Source organism: Apteryx rowi, unplaced genomic scaffold, assembly GCF_003343035.1.
Source record: "Apteryx rowi isolate R43461 unplaced genomic scaffold, aptRow1 scaffold_921, whole genome shotgun sequence".
In the NCBI taxonomy this organism is placed as follows: Eukaryota; Metazoa; Chordata; class Aves; order Apterygiformes; family Apterygidae; genus Apteryx; species Apteryx rowi.
Genome location: NW_020451229.1, coordinates 139,888 through 153,262, shown reverse-complemented (window position 1 = coordinate 153,262; position 13,375 = coordinate 139,888). Strand labels below are relative to the sequence as shown.

General features: G+C 38.4%; 1 protein-coding gene across 1 annotated transcript in view; it reads left to right on the top strand.

Annotated features, from left to right (window-relative positions):
* LOC112978354 (catenin delta-2-like) overlaps positions 1-13,375 on the top strand; it is a 151,322-nt gene that overhangs the window by 73,087 nt on the left and 64,860 nt on the right. The window contains 1 exon segment of the mRNA XM_026091777.1: positions 8,477-8,627. Within this exon segment, the coding sequence (XP_025947562.1) occupies positions 8,477-8,627 (151 nt within the window).

The window sequence follows — 13,375 nt, the reverse complement described above, 5'->3', positions numbered from 1 at the left end:
CACTTACAGGAATTCCTTGTAAAGCCAAGCACTGCAGAAGTAATAATAAAAAAAAGGTGGTATACACATATATTTGCACAATATTTTTCTATGTCAAGGTGGAACACTGTTTGGGCCCAAGTCTTCCCATATATTACCCATCTGTTGGCTAAATTAGCTTCTCATACAATGGTTAATACAATATATGGTCTTCATATAATTATTATTAGAATCAAGACAAACTATAGTGAATCAAAAAGGAGCATACTGGTGACAAGTATATTAACTGGTCCAAATGAGAAAGTTTACCTTTTGGAAGATGCTGTTTCAGGTAAAGTTGAGCGTTATTTCAGGATGCTAGTAACCTTACAGTTGAGATGATACGCTTCCTCACTGATATGGTGCAAAGCGATTTTACAACCAACCATTTGTATTGGAAGGACACTAAGAGTTTGAGTTCCTTCATCTCACTCTTCTGCATCAAGGCATTGGTCCGTAGGGAGGACAGAGGTATTGGAGTCTGAAGAGAGCAAACCCTTTTTTTTCATGAAAAGTGACATACATCTGCTCACAGATCTCTCCTTTGCTTCATGTACTTATTTGATGCATCTTTGTATGATGTGAATGGTCTTCCAGGAATAATATATATGGAGATGTCCAAATATGTGCGCTTGGGGTGGGAAGGATTGACAAAATAAAATATTCCACATTGCAGCCAGGATGCACCTATGTTTCAAGCCTGACTGTTGCTTCACATGGTGGCCTGTGGTAGTAGCAGTTGGTTACTGCATTTCTGGCCTGCTATGGGACTGATGACCACCGGCAGTATGCGCTCTGCATATGTATGGATCAGATTGTCAGCACTGTATGTGCCCACACCTACCCCCAGAGCAGAGCTCAGCTAGTACCTGGGACTCAGTGGATTTTGGTTTGAAGACACTCATTGCTTTCCAAAATATGCTCTCCCATCGAATTGTAACCAGGATAATTTCACTGTATCCTAAACTTCCTGCAGGCAGAAGGAACAACCCATTGAAAGAAGGGCTGCTGGTTTTATTTTTGCTCTCTTTCACTGCCACTTTTAGATACGAGTTTTCCAAAAGTAGACTTTTTCCAAGTATACTTATTACACTTTCTATTATACTTAATATAATCTCATATTTTAGAGCTGCCTAGTACTATGAAAAAAAAATAAGCAAATATRTTCCTCAGCCAAGCTTAACTAGAGTTTTCCCTGAGGAAATAAGGCTCAAGACAGGCCTCTAAAAGCAGCGGAGACTCTTATCTCCCATTAGGAACCTGCTCTCTCTGGGAGCTCTGTTAGTTGTCTTTGGCACTTAGTTTGGCTTTTGCCAATGCTGTGGAGTACACAAAAATGAAAATAGGAGGTTTGCTGACTTAGCTATATTCTGAAGACACGTCTGCTTTTTAAGAAATCCCTGTCACCGTAACCCTGCAGACCTGATGTCCTTTCTACAATCTTATTTCATTATTTATTTTAATACCTTGGATATTAAAAAATTATGAAGTATAAAATGACAAAACTCATTCTGTAAAAGGAAATCTTCATAGATATTTTTATGTATAGTCTGGAATCAGTAATTTTCCTTGGCCAGTGGAAAGAAAGGAATGGTAAGTTCTTAGTTTTCACCTTGGTCAGTAGGCTATTAACAAGTTAAATTACTGAGTGTGTGAAAAGTTATGTCAAGATATCAAGACTCCAAGTTTATGTCCTTTGTGAACAAAATTTTGCTCTCAGGAAGAAAGGAGATATCATCGGGGATCTGTATATCTGTATATATCTGACAGCTAAATTTAGTCTGTTGACAGTTTATCTTGCTGGAGACATTTCTGCAATACTCATTGCTGTGATCTCATCACCTCTAGGATCATTTTTGTACTACATGTGGTTAAAAACCACAGTGCTGTCATCACAACTAGGATTTCCTTATATATATATAAACACAGGAACCAAAAGCTAGTATATCTCTATTGACAGCGTAATGCCCTACATTGAAATATGTACTAAACCTCCTTTGAACCTTTGTGGGGCCCTTCTGTGCACCTGCTGTTCTGTCTCAGTTGCTGTTCAGCCCACTGCTTAGATGACAGGGTAGCAGCCCTCATTTTCCTGAGTGTCCATTAGGTCCTTCTGCTCCGTAACATCGGAAACAGGGCAACTCTGCACATGTCCTGAAGTAGAGTGACACCGCTGCAGTCCTCAGGCAGTTTGTTTCACCTCCTTTGCTTTTGCTTCCGTCTTTGACCGTGCTTTGCAGGGCATGGCAATACTCTCTTGTTGGGTGACTGCATGTCCCTGCCTTTGATCCCGAACAGGTACAACGCACATGTGAACAGGGTTTCTGTGTCAGTGGCCTGATCTCTTGAGATAGTTTGATGAGATACCAGTCCTTGTGCCTTAGGCTCTCAGCTACATCTATTTTCTAAATTCCATCCTAGAGAAATTTGAGTCTCATAGGAACAAAAGACCTATTAAGCAAATTATTTAGATAAAGAAACTGAAAATATAAAAGGGACTGATTCAGTCACAAGCTCAATGCAGCTACTTCAAAGAACAGGAAGAAAAGAGTTTCCAGCTCCTTGCCATCCAAACACAGATAATGAAAAATTGTTGTCTAAAGTAGCAGCCATCTAGTTTAGCAATCTTCCTCTTATCAGGCCAGAACATATTGTGGATTCTTTGCCAGACTTCACTGATTACTCTAATTATTAACATATTCACCCTTTAGAGTTTCATCAAGCTATTCCAGGAGGAAGTTATTTGAATTCCAGTGAAAAGGGTTTAATTCATTTTCTCCAAAATACTAATATTATGAATTCTTATACTATAGAGTGGAGAAGACCACTTATAATACCTCAGTTACTCAGCAAAGGCAAGCTTTCTAAATAACCAGTGCATTAATCTGTCAGGAAATCTTAAGTGGGTGGGATTCCCCTCTCCCAAACCCCATAGTTGAGGCAGCATCCATTAATACAGAGAAACATATTGATGCGTCTTCTGTTAGCTCCATTTTAGTTTAGCTCTATTTATTTTTATAGCTGTATATCTTCACCCACCAGATTTCTGCTTTCTCTTTAAGCTTGACTAAGGTCATGGTACAAGAGGAAAGTAACCAGTTAAGACTTTCCTCCTGGGCAGGTGAATCCCAGGCTGTTTTCTGTAGTCCCATCACAGAGATGTCGAGAACTTCGTGGTGGCGTCCCAGGTGGAGTCACTTCCGAGAAGTGAGCACTGCAGTCTGGGAGCCAAGAGTCCCTGGAGAGTGCTCACTTTCTTCAGATGTTGCAAAAAGAGAAGTTCACAGAGCCTTACAGACTCATGTGGTGTGACTCCACAGGGACCCCAGTGGAGTCAGGGGAAAAGTAGACCTGTAATTTTCTAAGTGGAATATAAAAATATCCTTTTTTTTTTTTGAGCTGTGTATGTTGTGTTTAAGTATGATCAGACAAATGGGAATGTTGGTCTTTGATTACTCAACCTACAGTTCTCTTCCACGATCTGTTGTTCCTTCTGCTGCTTTTACCTGTCAGAGCCTTTCTAAGCCTCTCCTAGGAAACTGTGAGTCTCTCTAATCTTCCTGGTTCTGTTGATAACTTAGTTTGCTTTGTCATGCTTGCTGCCTTCATTTGGCTTTGATTTTGTGGCTTGTGTCTTTTCTGTTCCCCTTACCACTTGGTACCTCTGTAGAGTCTTTGAGTCAGAATGTTGAACTGTAGCCTTACAATGCAAATTCCAGTTGAAATTTAAGTGTTTTTGATGTCCAAATAATCTGGAGGTACTCAGATAATACTGACGTCAATGGAAGGAAAAGTGAGTCCATTCAAAATACCAGGTCTGTTCAGTTGTTGGCTTTTTTTTTTTCCCATTTTTAGTTTGGGCATCTGTGCAGGTACTTGGTAGAAGAATAAAGAAAACCATTCATAACACTAAAAAGAGTTGAATAGTTAATTGCTTATATTTTTTTCTAAAAAAAAATAGTTTTATCTAGATTAATTACTCTTATGTAGATTTTCAGCCTAATGTAATCTTAATCCCTGGAGGCATTCAGCTCTGAAAATAGTCCTTTATAATAATAACTGTGACAAACTAAGAAATAATTTTCCAGATTCCTGTATTTCTCTTTTTAATTACCATGACAAAAATAAAAAAAAAAAACACTAATGAAAGTGGACATTGAGATGCACTAGATGCCTTCAAAGTGACGTATAGTAGTTATGCCCCACAAATTCAATTACCTGTAAAGAGTATTCGGTCACAGATTATGGCTCCTGTGCCTGTCTCTGATAATTTAGCTGCAATCTCATGCAATAATAATTAATTTTTTTGGCTTCTCGTTCCCTCTGAAGTATAGGCTGTTCCCATAGGAGTCTTTTTTCTTTACAAACTGAACAGTTATTTGATCATTGACACTGCCACTGATTTGTGGAGTAACAGGATGATTAAATATGTTGGCAGAGTGTCTCATTTACAGAGAGGCAGCAAACCTTTTGTCTCTTTTCTTTTCTATGATTTTTCATGTCTGCCTTTTATACCTCACTGAGCTCATATTATCAATTGACCTGCAATGTGTAAATGCAGGAATGTTTCATGATGGCTTTAGGCAAACAAAAGAATCATCAGTATACACAAGAGTGAATCAATTTTTCCATTCTCTGAGAGAATAAAGTAAGGGTTTTGCAGCATCTCCATTGGAGTGTTTCTGAAATGCAGGCGGTGCAGCATAACTGCTTGCAGAGGCTGGTCCTAATCAGCAGTTCAGAGGAGACACAGACAGTTCTTACCACTTTCCAAATGGAAAGTTCTCCAGAGGCTGTTGAAACAATTAATTGACATTTCTGTATTTCTGCCTAAGGTGAATGACTTGAAAATGCGGCTGTAATGCTAGCAAACTGCAGTGACAAGTCTGTGAACTTTTCTAAAGCAGGTGGCATTGCTCTTTCAGAAAGGAGAGCTTATGCGGGGCAGAGGGAGAGGAACGTGCAAGGTAGAGGAGAGGTTTCCTACATACTTTTCTCGCTTTTTCCCATTGTTTTATGCACATGTGTGCATATGTGCATCTATAAAACATTTTATCTGAATTTTTCCCTTATGAAGACTTTGGAGCCATATTATAGACTACTGTGATCAAATTAATGGCTACATCACAAGTATTGAAGACTTGCATGTCATTTATTCAGAGAGGAGGTAAAGTTTCTCTTTTTTCATACTCAGTTATTCCAGTGTTTTTTCTACAGTGTCTTTTGCTTTCCATAGGGTCAAAAAAGCATTTCTTATTTTGTTTCCTAAATCTGCTTGTTTCTTTTAGACTTTTCTTTTGGAATGGATGATGAAAACTATTATGACTAAGAAGTTTCTCCTAAATCTGGGTTTCATAAAACAGGTCCCTGTGATTTCCCTTCATAGTTAACTTTAAAAATTCCAAGGAGAAAAGTTTACAGGGATTTTTGTAATATAGTGAATAATCAATAGCATCTTCTTAGATTCTCTCTGGCATTGAATAGACATAAATGTGATTTTTTTTATTTTATTTTTTTTAAACAGCCCCACTGATTCCCCAGGCAATTCACATTGAAAGCAGTAAATCTGGGATGTACTTTTACACTGGATATCAGCATCTCACAATATACTGACTTCTAGCCAGGACTCTCACCTCCACCAGACAGGCTCACTACATGTTCAAAATAGCCTCCCTGTTAACCTGAACACTCATTCGGGCGGTCACCTTGTAGTCATAGCACACACAGTGGATGCCTCCCCTGGGAGAGGYGTAGAAAATACAGGGGTGAGAGTTTTTAAGTGCAAAGAGACATCACTCTGCATACACCTAGCTGCAGGTGACAGTGAATTTAGGTGACAAGTAAATGCATGGGTATTAAAAAGGAAGCTTAGAAACATTAATTTGGGGGTTTCATCACATCCCTTATAATTAATATCCCAATAAAATCAAGCTATAGGAAAGAAATTATTTTTCAGTACATACTTTCAGTTAAAGTCACTGATCATTAAGATTTATTTTAGTTTCATGTCTAATGGTTTTTTCTCCAAGATGAAACCATACACTGGTTGTAGAGAAAAAACTAAAGGAGAAGAGGGCACGGAATAAGATCAATCAAGAATCCTGCTGCAACTTGTTTATTTTCTCTTACCTTAGAGCTATTCATTGCTTTGCTGCAGAAAACGATGGCACATTTACATTTTAGACACATTGCATTATTGTGCTCAATGATGCTGAGAACCTCACGTCCCATTAACCTGAATAGAAAAGTTATTGTAGCCATTATCGCTTTTGTCTTAACACAGTCTTCATGCTCTGTCCAGCTGGCTGATTTTTGTTATGCATTGTTACTGTAGGGGGGGAATAATCATACAATATTCTTTACATGCTGGTTTCTTTTACTTTCTCCTGATTTTCCCTGAATGACATGACCTAAAATATATTTGAACTCCAAATATCGCAATACTGCAGACCTTGCCTGCCTCCCTATCTACTATTGTTACTATAAAATATGTTCTGACTTTTGTTGTGCAGGCACCTGTCTGTACTATAAACTTTGAAGTGAGTACTTCAACTGTGGTAACTGGGGGCCATAGGCAGAGGTTAAAGATAGTCTGCTGACAGTAAAGCGTATTTTCCTTTTTCTAATGCTCTGTTTCATGGAATTTGTTTTTTTCCCTTTCAGTCTATGGAGGATCACTGTTCCTATGTAACTGTTCTCTAAGGAAGGTTTGTGCAAAGAGTAGGGTTGCCATGACCTGAAAATGCTGAGACCTATGTTATCCTAATTTCTGTTAGTTAAATATTTCAAGAGCTAAGGGCTTCCAGAGCTTTACATTGATCGCAGGATAAGCATCCATGCCATGGCACTGAGAGGAAGGAGAGGCTCCTCTGCAATAAATTCCTTTAAAATATTAGGACTAGGAGCATGAATGTGGACTTCTTGAAAATTCAGAGGAGAGTTCAGAGTATAAGAAGGAATATAGGCCCAGAAGATTGCTTGTTTTGATGTGGACTGCACTAAGTAAAGCTGCACATCGTGCACGTCCAAATGTCTCAAATTTGGGAATATCCATAGACTTTAAAACTACAAGGTCATGGGTCTGGTCTTATTTGCATTTTGTAATTTCGTGACTTCAGTATTACATTTACCTCACTGTGTGGACCAGAAGCTGCAGATGCAGTTCTACAGTGCAGAGCTGCAGCTTCTTAATCACCCCAAAATGGACAATGGCATGCCTCTAATTTTGTAATCTGCTCCTTGTTAAATGATACACAATTCTCCTCATACAGGAAAACAGTTATTATGCAATATATATAATATAATATATTATATTATATTTTTTTAAACAGAAAGAGCTAAGACTCAAGAAGCATTTCCAGTGAATTCAGATGATTAGCATAGGAGATGTAATCACTCAATGTTTTCTTTCTGGGATTCTTTTAAGATAGTTAGCTGTAGAGGTTTGTATTTACATAGGGAGTATATCTCAAATACAATAATTATTTCTTTTAAGTTGATGCACACACCCAGAGTTAAATTAGAAGCTGCATAAAAATAGCAGCTGCAATATCCCACCCACCACTTCAGATAGGAAAAAATGCACCTTTCTTAAAACCAAAAAACACTTTCCACAAAATTATCTGACTCTGATGTCATTCCACTTCGTGTTGTTGTATTCAGTATTGTTTGGCAACACTTCACACATACTTTTATTACTGTGAGCTCTAATAAAACAGACTTCTGTAACACAATTGTTCACTTTCAAGCGTAGAGGGACAGTAAGTTGAGTACAAGTCGTGTACTCCATTATGATGAGCCGACTGAGTTTGTCCTGCGGCCAAGGGTAAGTGCAGCACAGCGCAGGGCTGAAGGCCAAGCTAGATCTGCAGCACAGCACCTCTGTAGGGGGTACCTGGATCACTAACTCCATGACGTACAAGTGTCTTCCCATAAGGACCACTACAGTTGCCAAAACCAGAAGTATAGCTGTCCTCATTTTTCCTTCTGAACAAGGTGGCAATCACAAGAGAAATTATAAAAGTGCTTTCATATTTTTAGACTGAATGGTTCATATGATAATGATAAGAAAATACTCAGAGCTGTTGAACATATTTTGTAATATATATCTTSTAACGTAAATTTTGTGGTTTTAGCAATGAACAGTTATCATTACATGTTMTATAGGAATTGCTGATGCAAAGCAAGTGGTCTGCAGACTTGGGCTGTGTAAGTGTAAGCGGGTGTGCTAGGATTAAAGTCAATTCATCGTTTAATGTTTTTGTCGCCATAAAAGAACTGTGGATTTCCAAGTCAAGTGGTTGCCCAGCATCGTCAATACAATTATTCCCTCTCTTTGGAGTTTACATCCCCACGCTTCTGTCACCCTTTACTCTATATCTATTAGAAGCCCAGACACCTTGCCTGCTGTAATGGATTTCCCACTTCTGTCCTCACGCTCTCTCACATGTCTTTACAGTGGTCAGTGTATATCCGTGCTGCTGTCCGCAAAGAAAAAGGGTTGCCGATCCTGGTGGAACTGCTTCGAATAGACAATGACCGGGTGGTATGTGCAGTTGCTACAGCTTTACGAAACATGGCCTTAGATGTCAGAAATAAGGAGTTAATAGGTATGTTCTTTCCAAACAATCTATATATTCTGTGTTTTTTAGATTACAGCAGAGTGAGCACAATGAAAACTATTATTCTTCTTTCTGGCAGAATTTCTTTAAAACATTTTTTAATGTGCCCTATTCATATTTTACGTGATAGCTCAGTGCTGTATTGCAAAGAATTGTGTTTAAAATTAATTAAATATCATGCAACATTTTATGATTTGTCATTCTGTAATCTCCAGAAGAAAGGCAGTGGCTTTTGTTTTGCTTCAACACTTAAAATATGGCCTCTCTAAATTAATAGCTTTTAAATTAAAACTGAATTTTTCCATGGCTCATATTCCATTTATAGGCTGATAACAGAGTAGCACTTGCATCTTCTGGATCGAGGATCTAAGCAGGGCAGCCATTCCTGATCCTCAAATAATTTTGGGGAATTTGAAGTGTCAAATCATAAAGACTTCAAAGATGGTGCCAGGAATTTACTGGACAGCTTAGCAGCTCCAGCAAAAGAACTGGGAGATACTTAATTCACAAATGCATGTGCATTTATGGAAGAGAACCGCAACTCACATTAATCATTGTTGTCTCTGAATCCTGATGGAACAGTAAGCAAACTTCTTAGGTTTTCTGGTTTTGGATTTTTATTTTAGCTGAAACTCATTCAAACACTACAGATTGCTGGATTTTTATTTTCATATTCTGCCTTTGAAAAATAGTCACTGCCTTTGTTTTGGATTATTTCAACAGGCTTGACCAAATTATTTCTTACTCCCTCTGCACATTAAGAGTTTATTTTTATTCATTTATGCTGATTTGTTAATTTGTTATCATTGCAGCATACTTATGCTCCTCTGCTGTTAATTACAGAATTCTGCAAGTAGATACTTGAATCCTAGTGCTTTATTATTTGTATCTCAGGGCTAGTGCTTTGTTACAGCAGTGCCATGCAAGTCATTAAAACAAAGCTGTCACTCTCCTCACATATTGTACAGACTAGAGGAAATTCTCGGGCAAAAGGCTGTAAAGCAAACAGAGGCAGAGATTGGCAAGTCGTGTGGGCCTGATGTGGTTGTTGAGGAATTGAACTCAAGTTTGCTGCTTTACCTGCAAGACCAGCTTTTGCTTGTGTTGTAGTTGAAAGAATTAACAAGAAATTGGACTTGTTGACCGTACTGTGTTCAGCTTTCAGGAAGCAGGATGCTGCATATGTGTTCTTAGTGTTCTGAGTTGTTTTCCAGCAATTTTAAAGTAGACATAACTGCTGAAGAAAGTATATCAGACCATCTAATCTGTGCAAACAACAGACCATTCTTTTCTTTTTTTTTTTCTTATGATGCTACCTCTACTTTCAGTCTTCAGTATGTCTTAGTCTCTATTATTTAACATCTTATTCCTTCATTTATGGGACTGCCTCTGAGGGGTTCAGCAACCACATTTTAGGAGCTTTAATATAGTGCATTCATACTGAGTTGTGTTCTCCCTGCTTATTGACATTACAAAAAACTTTATGTTGAGTTTACTGATTTAACTGTGGTTTGTAATGTCATGGATTAGACCATCGATTTTGTTGTCTTTTCTGTGCTCCAATTTTTTTTTAATTGAAACTTTTATTTCCTTCCCAAATATGTACATTTCATTTAAGGCAGTAAAGCTGCACATATGAAATAGATCTGTCTTTTAATAAGATGTGCTATACACAATGCTTTGGTAAAGTACGGATAATAAGACATAGCTTGTGTAAGCCCCAAATGTTACTGTTTTATGGAATTTTCAGAGAACATGCAGTATAAACAAATATGAATTTTAAAAAGTTGGAAAAAGTCTGTTGAAAATAATCACCTAATAACTTTTTTATGTAGCCATCTGTAATGGCAGTGCAATGCTGCTTGGTTTTAAGGTATTCGTAGGGTGATTCTGGGAAATTGTACTTCATAGCTTCAATACAAATTTGCTGCAGGTTAAAAAAAGCATAATTTTGCCAATAAGATAGGGAAGGAAGGTATGACTATAATTCCTGAACCATATTTATATGTTCATTTTTTGGCTTTCATCACCAAACTGGAAAGAAACAGTAATAGTGGTCACTATTTCTCTTGTTCCTGCATTTCTTGTAACAAATAGGCAATATCATAGATCAAATTTTCAGAAGTACTGAACATCTGCAGTTGTCAGGGATTTTGGCTCATGTTGTAGGTGGTCTGTTTTTATGAACATTAATGTTCTGCATGTTTTAAGATACCTTAACTGTTACTCTGGAAAGGAAGACAGAGGTTGTTGTAAGACATTTAAGCATCTTTCTGCCTAAGCAGAATCAGCATCCTGTTTCTCTTTCCTCATTGCAGGTTCTGTTTGTGAATTGTATTCTTGCAGTGACAAACTCTGCCTTACAAATTTGCAGTTTTCCCTTTCAGATAATTTTTTTAAAGGTGAATTGTCCATCTGTGTATGTTGTAAAGATTATATAAGTAGAATTGCATTTTTTTAAAAATAAATCTGTAAAGCTTCCTTTTCAGTGGTGCTCTGGTTCCATTCCCAGCTGCAAGTTTCTACTGAAGTGCGCCACAGAATGAAGTATTTCTTTTTCATTCTGCTGCTGCTGGGCAGCCCATAAATCAGTTTTGAGGCATCTGGCAAATATATCAGCTTGCCAAAGTCCGGACTCACCTGTACCAAACTACAAAACAAAAAAATAAAAATACCCTTTTTTAAATGACCAAAAATTTTCTGTCTTGACTTTGCCCAGTTGACCAAACTGTTTTTTTTTTTCACACAGATTGATTAAGTATGTTGTTATATTGCTAAAGTTTGGTGCCAGACTTCTCTGATAATTTATCTGAGCCATCCCCATGCAGCATTTTCCTCTTTTATAGTGAGATCCTCTTCTAAGTGTCTTTTAGTGCATACTCCATATGCTTAATATAAGCAGAGGGTTGTATTTCTCCTCCTTGTTCTTTTTCTTCTCCAGCCCTTCTGAACTGTGCCAATGTTTTCTCTAGTTGGAGGCTGAGACAGGGGACATGTTCATCTTTCTTCTTTCCAAAATTGAATCACACTTAGACCAAGATATGGTAAACTTGGCCTGTTTAGGACTGACACTAGGTAATCCAGCACCTGTTTTTCCTTGCTTGCACATGCTGCCCAGGTGCTTTCCTTGTTGTGTTCAGATCGCATTCATTTTCTGCTTGCCTTTCAGGACCCTCATCTTTATGAAATAATCCCCATTCTATGTTGCTTCCCAGCCACATTAAAAAGTGCACCCCATGGGAAGGATTATCAATCTTTCATCTCTCCCAGCAGTGCCACAGCTGTKGGAAGTAGTGCTGTGTGTCCTGAAAAGGATTGGCTGCTGATACTGGCTTTCTCTGTTCTTTCTGGTTTCAGCAATTTAGGCTGCACAAAGCCCCTGTGTCCCTTTGGTACCCCAGCATCTTCCTGCCTCTTCTCACATCCTCTATAAGCATTTTGGAAGGCCCAGTTTCCCTTCGTTTCAACCAGGTATATTTGTTTCCCTTGCTCCAAGATATCTTCCCCATGAAAACCATTTCAATTTGGTCGGAAGACTATGCTTCAAGTGACATTGTTCTGGGCTTTTCTAAAATTTATGGGCCAGGCTTCCCTCAGTTCTTTGACATCTACCTTAATGCGATTTCTCAATCCATACTTCAAGCAACACTGTTCTGGGCTTATATAAAATTTATTGGCCAGGCTTCCCTCAATTTGCAATAAACCTTAACATTTTCATCAGTATGTTAAGTAAGCCTCCTGTAATAACTGATATAGGCACTTCATCTTTTACCTAACCTTATTTTCATTCAGGAGGCTCAATCTTAGTGAGAGAGGCGGCATTACAACTAGAAACTGGATTATCTTCCTGGGCTCTCAAAACCCTCTTTCATCTCCTATGAGCTTCATGTCTGTGCTGCAGGACTTCTCTTTTCTACTCAAATCTTTTTGTACCCAATTTCAGCTATAGTGTCACTAGAAATGCACCCCTTCTCTTATGCTATCCACCAGGTTTGACATGGGTCTCGGCAGCTGGGCGCCTGTGCTGGCTGACTTCTCCCTTAGGACCTCTGCTAAGGTTGCATCTCTGCTAAGTTCTTCTGTGAAGCTCCCCTCAGCCACACTGGAGGCCTCCAAGTCAGCCAAAAAACAAGACTTTATTAGCTTGATCATTCACTTGGATAAAAACTTCACTTTTGCCCCACAGCTCCTCCAAGGACTTTGCTGACAACCTGTGTGCTGTTGTGTCATCCTCCTTTTCCTTCCTTCCTTCCTTCCTTTAAAAAAAAAAAAGAAAGAAAAAGGGAAAAAGTAGAATAACAGCCCAAAATTTCTGTCACTCAGCATTCCAGGTGCTTTAATTTGAGGATATAGCAATATTCTCCCTTCCCTAGCAATCTCTCTTGCAAGTAGTTTTTTGCATCAGGATCACATGCAGACCTGCTGCTTCTGGCAGTGCCATGGCACAGTTCCAAGGAGGCCGATGTGTTGAGCTGCAACTGTTCCACCTTTTTCCCTAAAGTGAGTCATGCCAACAGACTTTAATTCTCTAAAGCCAGGCTTTATTAGAACACTGTCAAAAAATTACTAACTTAGAATAAGGTTTTTTTTTCTTTAAATGGAGGAAACTTGGATCAGCTGGGTAAGGCAGAAATGTAACAGCATCCTTGCAGGATGAATAGATCTCAACTTGTACTACTGTCCAAGCATTGTTGAGTGATGAAAAAATTCTAGGGAATGTGTAATTACCCTGGAGT